The 15,958-nt window shown below is 47.2% G+C and overlaps 1 protein-coding gene across 4 annotated transcripts in view; it reads right to left on the bottom strand.

The window, feature by feature from the left end:
- PROSER2 (proline and serine rich 2) overlaps nucleotides 1–15,958 on the bottom strand; it is a 50,157-nt gene that overhangs the window by 2,902 nt on the left and 31,297 nt on the right. For all 4 annotated transcript variants that reach the window (XM_055296527.2, XM_063610079.1, XM_063610080.1 and 1 more), the window contains one exon: nucleotides 2,580–2,832. In XM_055296527.2, coding sequence (XP_055152502.2) covers nucleotides 2,580–2,832 — 253 coding nt within the window. The remainder of the gene's footprint in view (nucleotides 1–2,579; nucleotides 2,833–15,958) is intronic.

Below are 15,958 nucleotides of genomic sequence, written 5' to 3'. Positions count from 1 at the left end.
AGTCAACTCCTCTCTCCGTTCCCGGGACTTGGTAAGGAGAAGGTGGTATGTCATGCTCATGACCTCACGTTGATACGGGACAAATCACGATAGCCCTGCAAGTCAGACAGTCCGCACCTAGGAGACATTCCATCCATGTGGGCTGCTGAGGCTCCAGCCCCTTAGGCTGGGACAGGACGCAAGTATTGACCAACTCATCAGGGGAGTTTACAAAGGGGAAATTGAGGCTAGAAAGTGTGTGGCACACACCGACACCAGCAGGTCTTTCTGGATGAGGGACATGTAGCTGTGTCACTTTCCTCTATGACAGAGAATTTAACAGGTCTGCCTCTGAGTCCTTACATAGCATGTATCAATCACAGATCACCTGGCACTGCTGTACTTATGCACCTGTCTCTCAATACAACACTGGGCCGGGCGTGGTGGCTCACACCTGTAATCCCAGCACTTTGGGAGGCCGAGGCAGGTGGATCACTTGAGGCCAGAAGTTCAAGACCAGCCTGGCCAACGTGGTGAAACCTTGTCTCTACTAAAAATACAACAATTAGCTCGGTGTGGTGGCGTGTGCCTATAGTCCCAGCTACTCCGGAGGCTGAGGAAAGAGAATCACTTGAACTTGCGAGGCGGAGGCTGCAGTGAGCTGAGATGGCACCACTGCACTCTAGCCTGAGCGACACAGTGAGACTCTGTCTCAGGAAAAAAAAAAAAACAACAAAAAACCTGAAATCCATATCTTTTTATGTTCCTCTGTACTCTGTGGGCACTTAAAGTTGTTATGAATATGCCAGGTGTGGTGGCTCACACCTATAATCCCAGCAATCTTGGAGGCTGAGGTGGGAACACTTGAGCCCAAGAGTTCGAGACCAGCCTGGGCTGCATAGTGAGACCCCATCACTATAAAAAAAAATTAGCCAGGCATGGTGGCACATGCTTGTAGTGCCAGCTACTTGGGAGGCTGAGGTGGGAGGATCATCTGAACCCAGGAGTTGGAGGGTGCAGTGAGCCAGGACTGTGCCATTGCCCTCCAGCCTGGGTGAGTGAGCGAGTTCCTTCTCAGAAAAATGAAAGAAGAATTGTTATGAAAATATAATGTTAGAGAACTGATGGACAGGTGTAGCTGATTTTTCAAAAGAGTGTCTTCCTTGGCATGACTACGTGATCTCACATCTTAAAAGGATCGGCTGGTTCAAATTACTTTTGGAACTCTATTTCAAAGCAGAATCACAATAAAAATGTACAGTACATTACTTCTCCTCTTTGAAGAGATGGCTGCAAACCAAGCTCCATATTTACATGGAATCCATAACCGTAGTATGTGAAGTTCTGAGTAATACATAGCCTTGCTTAAAAGACATATATGTGTACACACGTGCACACACTATTTCTAGTGGCTCAAGACAAATGACAGTATTTTATCCTTACCAGAGCAAAAAAAAATTTTCCTAATCCCTTCTAATGTTAATCCCTTGGCCACATTTGTTCACAGTATCCTTTCCAATCGGGGAAAAAAACTGGAAGATATTTATCTCTGCCCATTTCCCTCCAGTTCAGAGATCCCGAACAACCCTGGTACTGGTCTGGCCTGTTAGGAACCGGGGTGCACAGCAGGACGTGGTGGTGAGTGAGCCAAGCTTCATTTGTATCTACAGCCACTAACCATGGCTCGCATTACCGAGCTCCACCTCCTGCCACGTCAGCAGTGGTATTAGATTCTCTTTATTTTTTTGAGACAGGGTCTCGCTCTGCCACCCAGGCTGGAGTGCAGTAGCACGATCTCAGCTCACTGCAACCTCCGCCTCCTTAGGTTCAAGTGATTCTCGTGCCTCAGCCTCCGGACCAGCTGGGACTACAGGTGTGCGCCAGCTAATTTTTGTATTTTTTAGTAGAGATGAGGTTTCACCGTGTTGGCCAGGCTGGTCTTGAATTTCTGGCCTCAAGTGATCCATGGCGCCCAGCCTGTAAAATAGAATAATTACCTGGAAGCCATTTCCAATTTTCTTTCTGTGCATGTATGCATTGTGTATTAAAAAAAATGTAAACTCCACTTATGTGCCCAGTTCATTCCATTCTTTCTTTTTTTTTTTTTGTTTTTTTTTTGGAGACGGAGTCTCGCTCTGTCACCCAGGCTGGAGTGCAGTGGCGCAGTCTCGGCTCACTGCAAGCTCCGCCTCCCGGGTTCATGCCATTCTCCTGCCTCAGCCTCCCGAGTAGCTGGGACTACAGGCGCCCGCCACCACGCCTGGCTAATTTTTTGTATTTTTTAGTAGAGACGGGGTTTCACCGTGTTAGCCAGGATGGTCTCGATCTCCTGACCTCGTGATCCACCTGCCTCGGCCTCCCAAAGTGCTGGGATTACAGGCGTGAGCCACCGCGCCTGGCCCATTCCATTCTTTATTCTAGTCCCTCTGGCATTTCCCTTTGCTGGACGATGAAACTGCCAAGGATTATTTTCTCCTATAAAAATCTAGTAAGACTCAACAACTTCTACTGGCAAACACAGGGGAACACAAAAGAAGTATCTCTGGGTCTCACAGACACCAGCAAACCACATCCCAGGGATGGCCTGTCTTCCCCCTCACCTGCTGCCTGGGTCCCCTCCGGAAGGCCGTCGGCTTCCCTGGCGCCAGGTGCTGGCTGCACTAAGTCAATGACATCTTCAGGCTCGGAGGGACCGGAGGTGCTCTCCTCCAGAGACGGGGAGCAGAGGCAGCACACTCCCCCATCGCACAGCACTGGCTCCTCAAAGTCCTCGTCTAGGGAGTCAATCGTCTCCTCAAAAAACAGGAGGACGTCCTTTTCCTCATGGGTGAGGTACTTCAGGCTCTCATCATCCTAGAGTACAGGTTTGGGGATTGGGAATGGAAGAGAGAAAACAAACAGTGGCTTCACTAAAGAGACAAAAGCTGAAGCAAAGTTGGGAGTGGTCCATAGCCCAGGGTGGAACTCACTGTGTCCTGAGAGTACCCTGCCACACAGTGCCTGCGTGTGCCTCTCCATCACCCAGACGGAAGAGAACGTGCTCCGAAAGGCGGAGCAAATAACAGAGCCTCAAAGCTGTTAATAACGGGACCTCGCCTTGGGGTTCCTAGCAAGTCAGTGACAAAAAGCACCCTTTTGGGAGCACACTGGAGAGCTGCAGTCAGCCTACTGCTATCCGACACACCTGTTTTTACATAATCACGGGAAACTTCTGCTTAAAGATGGTGGATTGAACTCACATATTTATCTCCTTTCTCACTAGAAACCTTACCAAAACAAAGGGATTTTTTAAGGCACAAATCACAACGACAAAATAACAGGAAGAGAGATGGTGGAGCATGCGTCATCTTTGGGGAACTTGAAGAATCCAAGAGCCAAAAGCAGGGCAGCCGGAGAGCAGGACAGGTGGAAACTGACTGAGAAGGCCCAGGAAAGCCAGTGACCCACCTGCTGCGTGCCGCAGAACTGCCCAGAAGCTCAGGCCCTGGAGGTGCTGAGTGGCTCTGGAAGTGTGGGCAAGGTGACAGTGAAGAGAGCTGAACTGTTTGAAAGTCTCTTTCAGAAGCAATGAGCTCATCCCGGCACAAAACTTGCCACTTACTCTTGAAAAAGGTGACAGAGGAACCCTGAAGTGGGGCCATGGTGCAAAAGCTGATGGTGGAGTGCCGTGTTAACAGTGTGGGCTGTCAGTGCAGCCAAGTGACCGCCCTCCAGACGGAGGACTGTGCACGTCATCTCTGGGAAACCTGAGGAATCCAAGAGCCAAAAAAGGCTGATCCCAAGGGTTCCCTAGCAAGATCAATCCACAGGTAAAGATTACAGTCAACGAATGTAGAACTGCACAGCAGTTTCTTACTGTCCTACTCTGGAGTATGTGCAGATATCTAATAACCACCGAGCGTCTGAGGAAACCTGTTAACGTGAAACAGCTATCAAAATCAAAGGACAAAAAAGCAACTTACAGGAAACGAACTACGTGGAGTGGTGGAAAACTTCAAAAAGGCTATCATCAGTTGTCAGATAAGAGGGGATACTGAATCCATAAACAGCATCATTTTTTTTTCTTTACAGGACAAAAGAAGACTTAGAAACAAACAAAAAAAATACTAACAAACAGAAGAAAAAAATGAAAAACTAAATAAAAGCCTAAAAGATAAAGTTGTAAAATCAGAAAACTATCAAAAGAAAGGATAAGAAAATCAAAGGATAGATTTGGGAGGGCCACTAGGTGAATAATGAGAGTTCCAGAAAGAGAAATCAGAGAAAATGAGAGGAAGAAATTATAAAATAATTCAGGGAAATGCCCCTAAACAGGAACACGTGAGTTTCCAAACTGAAAGGGGTCCTTAGTGTACAACCTAATGAATAAAAATCAAACAGACCCATGCCAAGGTATGCATCATTGTGACATTTCAGAATATTGAAAGTGCCGGGCGCAGTGGCTCACGCCTGTAATCCCAGCACTTTGGGAGGCCGAGGCGGGCGGATCACAAGGTCAGGAGATCGAGACCATCCTGGCTAACATGGTGAAGCCCTGTCTCTACTAAAAATACAAAAAATTAGCCAGGCGTGGTGGTGGGCGCCTGTAGTCCCAGCTACTCGGGAGGCTGAGGCAGGAGAATGGCGGGAACCCGGAAGGCAGAGCTTGCAGTGAGCCGAAATCGTGCCACTGCACTCCAGCCTGGGCGACAGAGCGAGACTCTGTCTCAAAAAAAAAAAAAAAAAAAAAAAAAAGGAATATTGAAAGCCAAGAAAAGATCCAGAAAGCTTCCCAGAGTGAAAAAGCAGGTCACATACAAAAGATCAGAAATCAGAGTCCAGGTGCAGTGGCTCACGCCTGTAATCGCAGTACTGTGGGAGGCTGAAGTGGGTGGATCACTCGAGCTCCGGAGTTCGAGCCCAGGCTGGCCAACATGGTAAAACCCTGTCTCTACTAAAGATACAAAAATTAGCCGGGCGGCCAGGCGCGGTGGCTCAAGCCTGTAATCCCAGCACTTTGGGAGGCCGAGGCGGGCGGATCACGAAGTCAGGAGATCGACACCATCCTGGCTAACACGGTGAAACCCCGTCTCTACTAAAAATACAAAAAATTAGCTGGGCGTGGTGGCGGGCGCCTGTAGTCCCAGCTACTCGGGAGGCTGAGGCAGGAGAATGGCGTGAACTCAGGAGGCGGAGCTTGCAGTGAGCCGAGATCGCGCCACTGCACTCCAGCCTGGGGGACAAAGAAAGACTCCGTCTCAAAAAAAAAAAAAAAAAAAAAATTAGCCGGGCATGGTGGCGTGCACCTGTAATCCCAGCTACTCAGGAGGCTGAGGCAGGAGAATCCCTTGAACCTGGGAGGCAGAGGTTGCAATGAGCCAAGATTGCACCACTGCACTCCAGCCTGGGTGACAGAGCAAGACTCTGTTTCAAATAAAAATAAATAAATCAGAAATCAGAATTTGATAACTGCCTGTGTAAGTTATGTAAGAGAATAATATCCTTGTTTTTAAAATGTACTTCAGTATTGAGGGGAGCATTATGTAGCAACTACATTCAAATGGTTCAGAAAAAATAAAGAGTGTGTGTGTGTATAGAGAGAGCGCATGTTAAAATGTGGAAAAAATTTAAAAATTGGTGAATCTAATTAAAGGGTATGTGGGAGTTCTCTGTACTATTCTTATGACTCCATTAAGTTTGAAATAACTTCCAAACAATTTAAACAAACAAAAGATCAGGAATCAGAAAACAGCAGCAGACTTCTCAGCAGCAACACCAGAAGCCGGGAGACAATGGGGGCTCAAAACCCGGATAAATTCTGAACTGGAATCCTATACATAATCCGATTATTAATTAGAACTACGGAAGAATAAAGGTGTTTTTAAGTCATGCAAGGTCTTCAATCTGATCTCCCATGTCAGCCTTTCTGAGGAAGCTACCGCAGGGTAGTCAGGAAGGGTAGCTGTTCCTCTAAACACGGAGTAAACCCAGACAGAAGACACAGAGCCAGGTAACAGGAGCGTCCACATGAGAAAGCTGCAGGGAATCCTAGAATAATGAGGGCTCCCCAGGAAGCCACCTGTGCGCTCAGCAGGTAGTCTAGTTCACAGCAAGCCCAAGGGTGACAAAGGAAACCACGCAAGCAAAACCGAAACCATGATCAACCACAGAAAAACTAATGTGAGAGAAAGCATTTATCTATCATCTATGTACAGCAATATACACACCGACACCATAACAGAGTTGTTGTCTCAGATTGAAATTATGCATACTTAATACAGACACATGAAAAAAAACTGAAAGGATATATAGCAATATGTCAATAGTGGAGGTAAATAACCAATAGGTACAGTAAAGAGCTGTTACCTCCCATTGAGTAGGAAATGGAGGTGGTACATGCGGACTGATGCTTTTATAAATCTTATAGACTGTTTGACTCTATAATACTATGAGCGTGGACTCCGCTTCTGCTGTACTTTTTTTTTTTGTATGTGGGGGGAATGGTTTCACTCCTGTTGCCAGGCTGTTGAGTGCAGTGGCACGATCTTGACTCACTGTAACCTCTGCCCCCAGGGCTCAAGCGATTCTCCTGCTTCAGCCTCCAGAGTTGCTGGGACTACAGGTGCACGTCTGTGCCCTGCTAATGTATTTTTTTTGTCTTATCAGAAGTGATTAAGAGCTGATGCATGTGGTGTAGTCTGATGCTTTCCACACTGTGATCTGAGAGGTATTCAAATGCCCACCTACCCAAAGCATCTAACTCCCAGGCCCACAAAGAGCCTGTGGTCTACACAATTTCAGAGACTACAGTTGAAAGCATAGTACACTGTTGTTTTGGGGATGAAAACACAAGAACACATGCAAATTTCTCAAGCTACCCTGGTCTTATTAGCTTAATCCTGAAAGGATGGCTCAGGAAAAGGAAATACCTAGGCATGGGTTAGGTAGGCAGGCAGAACATTGCTAGGGAGGATAAGCAATGCGTATCTGTTGGATATAAACCTATGCACAATCGCCGGGTCTGAAGATGTGTGTCCGCTTGGGTGGGCGGACACAGCTTTCTGAAGTGGTTGTACTGACTGACACGTGCTTTCAGCAGGGCTGGTTGCTCTAGCGCCCCGAAGGAGAGGAATGCAGTCATATTTCACTGTGATTTTCAGTGTCATTTCCACGAAGACTAATGATGTTGAGCTTTTTTTTCTCCATAATACAGGTGAGTACTCCTCATCGGAAATGCTTGGGATAAGAAGTGTTCTGGATTTGTTCACATTTTGAAATATTTGCATATACATAATGAAATATTGATGTTTCATATATGTCTTTTGTTGATTTTTTGGAGACTGTATCTTGCTCTGTTGCCCAATCTACAGTGCGGCAGTGCAATCACAGCTCACTGCAGCCCAGGTCTCCCCAGCTCAAGTGATCCTCCCACCTCAGCCTCCCCAGTGGCTAGAACTACAGGCAAACACTACCATACCCAGCTAATGTTTATATATTTTTTGTAGAGACAAAGTCTCACTATATTGCCCAGGCTGGTCTTGAACTCCTGGGCTCAGGCAATCCTCTGGCCTCAGCTTCCCAGAGTGGCGTTATTGTAGGCATGAGCCACTGTGCCCATTCTATAGTAAGTCTTGATATCTGGCAAAGTCCTCCAGTTTTGTTGGAGTTCTTAAAGTCTTCCTTAAGTCTGTTTAGCTTTCTTAGTCCTTTTTTATTTCCATATAAATTTTAGTATCAGTTTGTCAGTTTCCATATTCACATAAACACACACATACCCCTGTTGTGACTTTAATTGGGATCTGCATAAAAGTTTCTCAAATTGGAGAGAACTGATGTCTTTGCAATCTTTTCTTGACCCATGAATATGGCGCATGGCTTCATTTATTTAGATGTGTGGTTCTCAAAGTGTGGTCTTTGGACCAGAAGCAGCATCTGTGAACTTGTTAGAAACATTCTTGGGTCCCATCCCAGACCTGCTGCATTAGAAACTCTCAGGTGCTGGGCCTGTCAGTCTGTGTTGGACGCAGCCTCCAGGGAGTCTGATGCGCTGACAATTTAGATGCACAGATCTGGCTCTTTAATTTCTCTCAATGATTTCTCATAGTTTCCAGCTAGACATCTTGCATTCCAGTGTAGACATCTTGCATCTACATCAGCGTAGACGTTTTCTGCCCTATGTCTTCCTAGGTATTTACTGTGGCTCCGCCTACCCTTCACAGTTAACTTTCCACCATTCTCTCCTTTATATTCCTCAGGAGGCATGGCCAACTCTTTGGTAAAGGGCCAGGTAGTAAATATTCTGGGCTGTGCAGGCTTTAGGGTAGCAGCTACTCAACTGTACCAAGGTAAGGAATGAGCCTCACTTTTGTTACATTGAACTGTGTTTACAAAAGCAAGGAGTGGGGGCAGCTATGGGTCACAGGCTATGGTTTTTCGCTTCTTGCTCCCTGCTCAAGTCCATCACTGGCTCTTCCTATGTCGGCTTCTAAGGCAGCGACGCCCATCTGTGCACTGCTGCATCTCACCTACTTTCACGGCTGGATTTCAAACCTCAGCCCACCCCCACAGCATCCCCTGAATCACAGCCACACACATGCACCTGCTAAGCACACAATCCAGTACCACACTATAAATCATGCTCCTGCTGTCTAGAGCTTACCACCCAACGAGGGCTTCAGATAAGAACATCAGCAACTGCCCTAGAGTGTGGAACTCCTATGACAAGGTGAGCCTGGGGTGTGATGGAAACACAGCATGCATGTTACCAAGCCACACTTCTGGGGAAAGGGGTCTGTGCAGGAAAAACTTCAGAGAGGAAATGACATGTCAGTCAATAACCTGAAAGAACTGGATGAGAGTTAAGCAACAAGGAACAAGGCACAGTCATCCACACAGCATTTTGGAAAGATCATGTTGGTTATAGTGCAGAAAATACTGAATATGGGAAACAATTTATTATTATTTTTTAGGAGTCTTGCTCTGTCACCCAGGATGGAGTGCAGGGGCACGATCTCAGCTCACTGCAGCCTCTGCCTCCCAGGTTCAAGCAATTCTCCTGCCTCAGCCTCCAGGGTAGCTGGGACCACAGGTGCACACCACCACACCCGGCTAATTTTTGTATTTTTAGTAGAGATAGGATTTCGCCATGTTGGCCAGCCTGGTCTCGAACTCCTGACCTCAAGTGATTCACCCACCTTGGCCTCCCAAAGTGCTGGGATTACAAGCATGAGCCACTGTGCCCAGCCTTGACCCAGCTGCATACTTGCTTTTGGTTCTGTTCTGTTGGTTCCCATCACACACTAACAAGCATCAATGGACCCTTGCTCGGATCCCCACGCAGGCCTCATACATTTCATCCCAGAGTTCCTCCACTCACGGTCTCACCTCAGGGTTCTTTCTTCCTCTGCTTACTTATTATTTGTATAAAACGAGACAAAAATCCCTTTTTTCTTTTTTTTTTTTGAGACGGAGTCTTGCTCTGTCACCCAGGCTGGAGTGCAGTGGCACGATCTTGGCTCACTGCAGTCTCCGCCTCCTGGGTTCAAGCAATTCTCTGCCTCAGGATCCCGAGTAGCTGGGATTACAGGCACCCGCCACCACGCCTGGCTAGTTTTTGTATTTTTAGTAGAGACAGGGTTTCACCATGCTGGCCAGGCTGGTCTCGAACTCCTGACCTCGTGATCCACCCACCTTGGCCTCCCAAAGTGCTGGGATTACAGGTGTGAGCCACCGCGCCCAGCCCAAAAATCCATTTTCACCGAGCCAGCTGGTGAGCAGCTTCCCAGGTCCTGGAAGCCTGAGATTCTCACATCCTCAACCTACCCGAGCCCCTCTAAGGTGTGGAGCTGGAGTGAGTGCTGGGCACCTGGTGTGTATCCCAAGCACCTTCTCTGTGGTCAGCCTGGCCTTGTGCCCTGAGTCCCAAGGCAGGGCCAGTAATGCTGTGGGCTGTCTGCTGCCTAATCCTGGGGGATGAAGCCACCCTCCACAGTGAACCCGGATCTGCCTTCCCGGGAGGGGAGGCAGAAGCAGACAGAGCCGGTGGGGAAGGGATCAGGGCCTCAGGGTCAGAAAAGAGGCCTGTGGCCCTCAGTAGGGAGAATCCGTCCACCCCTCCCTCGAGAGATGCCCAAAAGAAAGAGATGGCCTGGGGGAGCAGGTCATGGCGGTGAGGGCAGGGGCAGGGATGGGCAGTGACTGCAAATGGGCCATGATTTCTTTTCCGGAGATGAAAACATTCTTAAATGGACTGTGGGGATGTAAACACACTAAATGCCATTGAATGTATACTTTAAACGGGTGAACTGTATGCTATGTGACTTGTATCCCAATAAAGCTGTTATAGTAAAAAATCCAAAAGCACAAGGCATTGCCTGGTGGTCCGTGGAGGCCGGAGAGAGCTGGAGCCCACAGTGGGGGCTCCTGCAGGGCTGGGTGCTATTGGAAGGGGCATTTGCTAATGACTCAGGTCCCTAAGAACTATGTACATAGGAAATGAGAAGCAAAAATAGCCGCTTTCTTGGGCAAGCGTGAGTTGGAGAAAGTGTAAGTTTGTCCCTATTCGTTGGAAAGCTAGAGGAAGGCGGAGAGCAGAAAAGAAAATTCCCTTCTCACAATTTTTTTTTTTTTTTTTTTTTTTTTGTCTCACTCTGTCTCCCAGGTTGGAGTGCAGTGGTGTGATCTTGGCTCACTGCAACCTGTGCCTCCTGGTTCATGCAATTCCCCCACCTCTGCCTCCCAAGTCGCTGGGATTACAGTCTGCACCACCACACTCGGCTTTGTTTTTTGGTATTTTTAGCAGAGATGGGGTTTCACCGTGTTGGCCAAGCTGGTCTCAAGCTCCTGACCTCAAATGATCTGCCCGCCTCAGCCTCCCAAATTGCTGGGATTACAGGCATGAGCCACCGTGCTTGGCCCAAATGATGTTTTTTAATGTACCAGTTTGGATTGTGGAGTAAATGGCAGTTCTTTAAGGCTATACATCTTCAAATGTTAAAAGAACAGGCTAGAAAACCATCCCTCACTTTTTTTTTTTTTTTTTTTTTTTTCTGAGACAGAGTTTCGCTTTGTTGCCCAGGCTGGAGTGCAGTGGTACCATCTCGGCTCACTGCAACCTCCACCTCCTGGGTTCAAGCGATTCTCCTGCCTCAGCTTCCTGAGTAGCTGGGACTATAGGCACCTGCCAACACGCCGGGCTAAATTGTTTATTTTTAGTAGAGATGGGGTTTCACCATATTGGCCAGGCTGGTCTCAAACCCCTGACCTTGTGATCTGCCCGCCTCGGCCTCCCAAAGTGCTGGGATTATAGGTGTGAGCTACCACGCCCGGCCCATCCCTCACATATTCTATCCTACCATGCTGACTTCAAGAAATGACAAGTCTCTGAAGGAAATATTGCTTTGCTTCAAGAATGTGAGCAATGTATTTTTACCCTAATATATATGATATGATTTTGAAGAAAGAATTTCTAGTGCATTCAAAGCAGAAAATTCAAAATGCTGAACATACTAAGGTAATTATAATGCACCAGAACAAGCCCCCACGTAGAGAACAAAGTCCCAGTCTAGCTGATCTCTGTTGACTCCTGCACAGAGATGGCAGAAAAAAGGTCTATCCAAGCCCCATTCAAGCTCTGAGGGCAGCAGCCCAATACAAAGCTAGATGACAACTTTTTAAAAAACTGCAACAGGTCGAGAAGTCAATAGTCCTAGATATTCCTATGCCAGCACAGATTTGGGACAGGAGTTTTGTTTTTAGAGAAACGGTAGAATAAAATCTTTGGTTGGTTGAACAAAAATGCTGAGAAGGCTTAAAATACGTGTACTGAAGTAACCCCTACCTAAAAAACAGCTGAATTGCCCAGGCGTGGTGGCTCACACCTGTAATCCTAGCACTTTGAGAGGCTGGCTCACACCTGTAATCCTAGCACTTTGAGAGGCCGAATCGCTTAAGGCCAGGAGTTCGAGACCAGCCTGGCCAACATGGCAAAACCCCGTTTCTACTAAAAATACCAAAAAAAAAATTAGCCAGGCATGGTGGCACCCACCTGTAATCCCAGCTACTTAGGAGGCTGAAGCAGGAGAATTGCTGGAACCCAGGAGGCAGAGGTTGCACTGAGCTGAGATTGTGCCACTGCATTCCAGCTCTGGGTGACAGAGCAAGACTCCATCTTGGGAAAAAAAAAAAAAAAAAGAAATTTAGTTTAACTGCAGACTAAGACAATTGTGGCAACTCCCTGTGAGGGATTAAAAAAATGTGAAGCAGCAGAACTCATCTCTAGTCTAGACCAAAAAAAAAAAAAAAAAAAAATCACAAAAAAGCTGCTGATGGCTAAGAAAATGTCTGGAGATGAGCCAGGTGTCTCTGAACCCCCGTGTCCTTGGTCGGCAGCCTGGGCTAGCTGGTACTGAGGTACTGGGCAGAGTGTGATGTGATGTCTTCTTACAAACACCACAGTTAGCTCTCTGACACTCGAGCAATGCTTTATTGATTTAATAATCCAACCTTATGAGAGAACCCCTCGGAGCTGAAACAGAAGAGGGGCAGAGAGAAGAAAATGCAGGCAGCCCCTTCCTGTGCAGCTTTGAGTGCCGCGCCCACTTCGGCAACCTCGGAAGAGAGACTGTAAATGCAGGTGGAGCGTCCCACAGTTTTGGGACAAAGGTTTAATTATGGTTTCTTTTTTTTTTTTAGATGGAGTCTCCATCTGTTGCCCAGGCTGGAGTGCAGTGGTGCGATCTTGGCTCACTGCAGCCTCCGCCGCCCGGGTTCAAGTGATTTTCCTGCCTCAGCCTCCGGAGCAGCTGGGATTACAGGCACGCGTCACCACGCCTGGCTAATTTTTGTATTTTTCGCAGAGACGGAGTTTCACCATGTTGGCCAGGCTGGTCTCCTGACCTCAGATGATCTCAGGTGATCCACCCACCTGGGCCTCCCAAAGTGCTGGGATGACAGGCGTGAGCCACCGCACCCGGCCAATTATGGTTATTTCTAGCTAGACATTACTGTCCTGTTTCAAGATGGCTCACTTAAACCTGTACTTCTGGCAGGAAAGAGACACAAACCTATGAAGAATGAGATGCGTGCACAGTTTTGATTATAAAACCAAAGAATAATGGCTTCACAAGAGGACGGCTGGGCTCCTGGGATGCCTTCAATGTCTTTAAACAGGTGATACAGATCTTGCTTTCTTCTCTCTCTCTCACAGAGAGATCTTGACTGAGACAGACATACCCCAAGTGTGCAGCATCTGAGGTGCTCCGAGACCCTTATGAGCTTGGGTCCTCCATGGCTGCCTCACCACTATATTGTGAGTTCCTAAAAGGGGGCAAACTGAGTCTTATCCCATCACCTCTCAGTTCTTATATGCAGTAGGCATTTATGAAATGTTGACTGAATTGGCCTTTTAGAAAAGCTACTGAGTTACATTTTAAAGCAGCTGTTTGACCAGGATCATTTGGATTCCAGCTGGGTGAGAAGGCAGGATGAAAGGGCGGGGTTATGGCTAACGGGGCGGTGGCTCCCTTGAGGCTCCTCCGGTTCAGTGTCCCCTCCTGAAGTCACAGAGCAAACAGCACATCGGATTTCTAGCACACTCCTCAGACTTTGCTCTGGCCCGGCCACGTGGGAAGTCCCCCAGTGCTTGCCGCACCTTCTTAGTCCATGAGCCATGTGTGGGGCCAAAGGTGTCAAGTGCTCTGGAGGAAAAGGGTGGCTCAGGAGCTGCCGGCTGCTGCCTGGTCACAGACTGCTGTGTGACTTCAGGGCCATAGCACTTGTGGGCGTAGGGAGGGGGATTCAAGACAGTTCATCCAATATTAAATCCTAAAAACTCGTTCATAAATTTGGATCATTGTTTTTGCCCAAGCCAGAGGTAAAACAAATAAGAGGTAGATGTGGGATGTCCCCAGCCACCCTCACAAAAGCAGCCATGGTGTTCGAGCTCCGCTCCTTGAGAATCATGCGAATGGAGAGCTCTCTGCCCATTCCGAGCAGCCAAATCCCATTTTCTTCTAGAGGAAGCTTCAGGATGTGTGAAGGCAGACCCGACTTCAGACCTCATTCGGAGCGAGAGCCTGGGAACACTGGTGTGAGGCAGCACCGTGCCCTCGCTGTGCACCCAGGGGGTTTTGTGAGACAAGGTGAGCCCTGGAGACACAGGCCTCAGAGGGTGACGTTGGTAACCAAACACCCAGAGCCGCCTGCAGCAGCCATGGAGAGGAGAGCTGTCACATATGGACGTCTCCAGCCCTTCTCAGGCCTTTTATTTTGTGCCTGCATCACCTCTCCAGGTAGTAAGCTCCACAAGCACACTCCTGACGTTGTCAGGAAGCACCGCCTTGCACACACATCAAAGCTGCCCTCTTATGTTTCAAATGAAAAGACATAATTCAAGGGACACCTCTGTGGCCACATATTCTAGGATTTGGACAACTCATTCTAGTTCTACCTATACCTTTCATTAAAAAATGTTCACAGGCAGGATTCTTTACCAAAAAAATGCACACATACAACTAGCCTCTTGAGAAATAAAAACTTCATGTTCACTGCCCTCTTAGAACAGCCTCAGTCATAATTGTGGCCATACGGATAGCCTCAACAATCCTATTTAAGTGGTTATTTTAACTTTAACAAATATTTGAGATCATCTTCTAGAATTTATGTATTTGTTTTGTGTGGAAATAGGGGTCTTGCTATGTTGCCCAGGCTGGCTTTTAACTCCTAGGCTGAAGTGATCCTCCTGCCTCAGGCCTCCCAAGTAGCTCAGACTATAGTTGTGCATCACCAAACCTGGACGCTTTTTAAATTGTTAACTTGCACTGGCGCAGGAGAAAAGTTTCTAATGAGCAAAGATCTGTTATATACCAGGTGACACTCCAACTAGCACTTAAAACTTTAGGGTACTCTCAATTAAAATCAGGCATTCATCTTTTATCTTCTTTTTTTTTTTTTTTTTTGAGACGGAGTCTTGCTCTGTCGCCCAGGATGGAGTGCAGTGGCGCGATCTCGGCTCACTGCAAGCTCCACCTCCTGGGTTCATGCCATTCTCCTGCCTCGGCCTCCCCAGTAGCTGGGACTACAGGCGCCCGCCACCACACCCAGCTAATTTTTTGTATTTTTAGTAGAGAAGGGGTTTCACTGTGTTAGCCAGGATGGTCTCGATCTCCTGACCTCGTGATCCACCCGCCTCCGCCTCCCAAAGTGCTGGGATTACAGGCGTGAGCCACCACGCCTGGCCTTATCTTCTTTTAAGAATAATGTTTGCTTAAAAAAAAAAAACAAACCTCTATAAATGAGAACGAGGTTTTCTTTCTTTCTTAAGAAACCCACAGCCTAACTAGGTTATGTTTTACTTAAAGAGCCCTCTAAGAGGTGCATTTACATATCATACAACCTAGAGACCTAAAAACGCTGTTGACTGACTAATCTTTCATGACCTTGGGAATTAAAGGACACCGCTTAATTGAAGAAACCGCTATGGTTGATTTTTGTTTTAAAGATAAAAGTCACATTAAAAAAAAAAAGATCTGATGAGTTAGAATAAAACTTACAGCTACTCTCAGAATTTACACTTCCAAAAAAGTGGAGTATGACGTTTAAAGACGCTGTAATGCTGTGATAGGGACTGGCTGCTAAGTGCGGCTCTGTGAAAATCAAGTGTCATGTGACTGTTTAAAAAACTTTAGTAGGAAAAATACAAAAATTAGTCAGGGATGGTGGCACATGCCTGTAATCCCAGCTACTCGGGTGGCTGAGGCAGGGGAATCGCTTGAACCCGGGAGGCGGAGGTTGCAGGAAAAAAAAAAAAAAAAAAAACTTTAAGCAGGCTGGGCGTGGTGGCTCATGCCTATAATCCCAGCACTTGGGAAGGCTGAGGCAGGAGGATTGCTTGAGGCCAGGAATTCTAAACCAGCCTGTTAAACATAGCAAGACCTCATCTCTACAAAAAATTTAAAAAAATTAGCCAGGTGTGGCGCCGCTGCAACTGTTATCCCAGCTA

Source organism: Symphalangus syndactylus, chromosome 10, assembly GCF_028878055.3.
Source record: "Symphalangus syndactylus isolate Jambi chromosome 10, NHGRI_mSymSyn1-v2.1_pri, whole genome shotgun sequence".
NCBI lineage: Eukaryota > Metazoa > Chordata > Mammalia > Primates > Hylobatidae > Symphalangus > Symphalangus syndactylus.
This window is presented reverse-complemented; position numbering and strand designations above follow the sequence as displayed.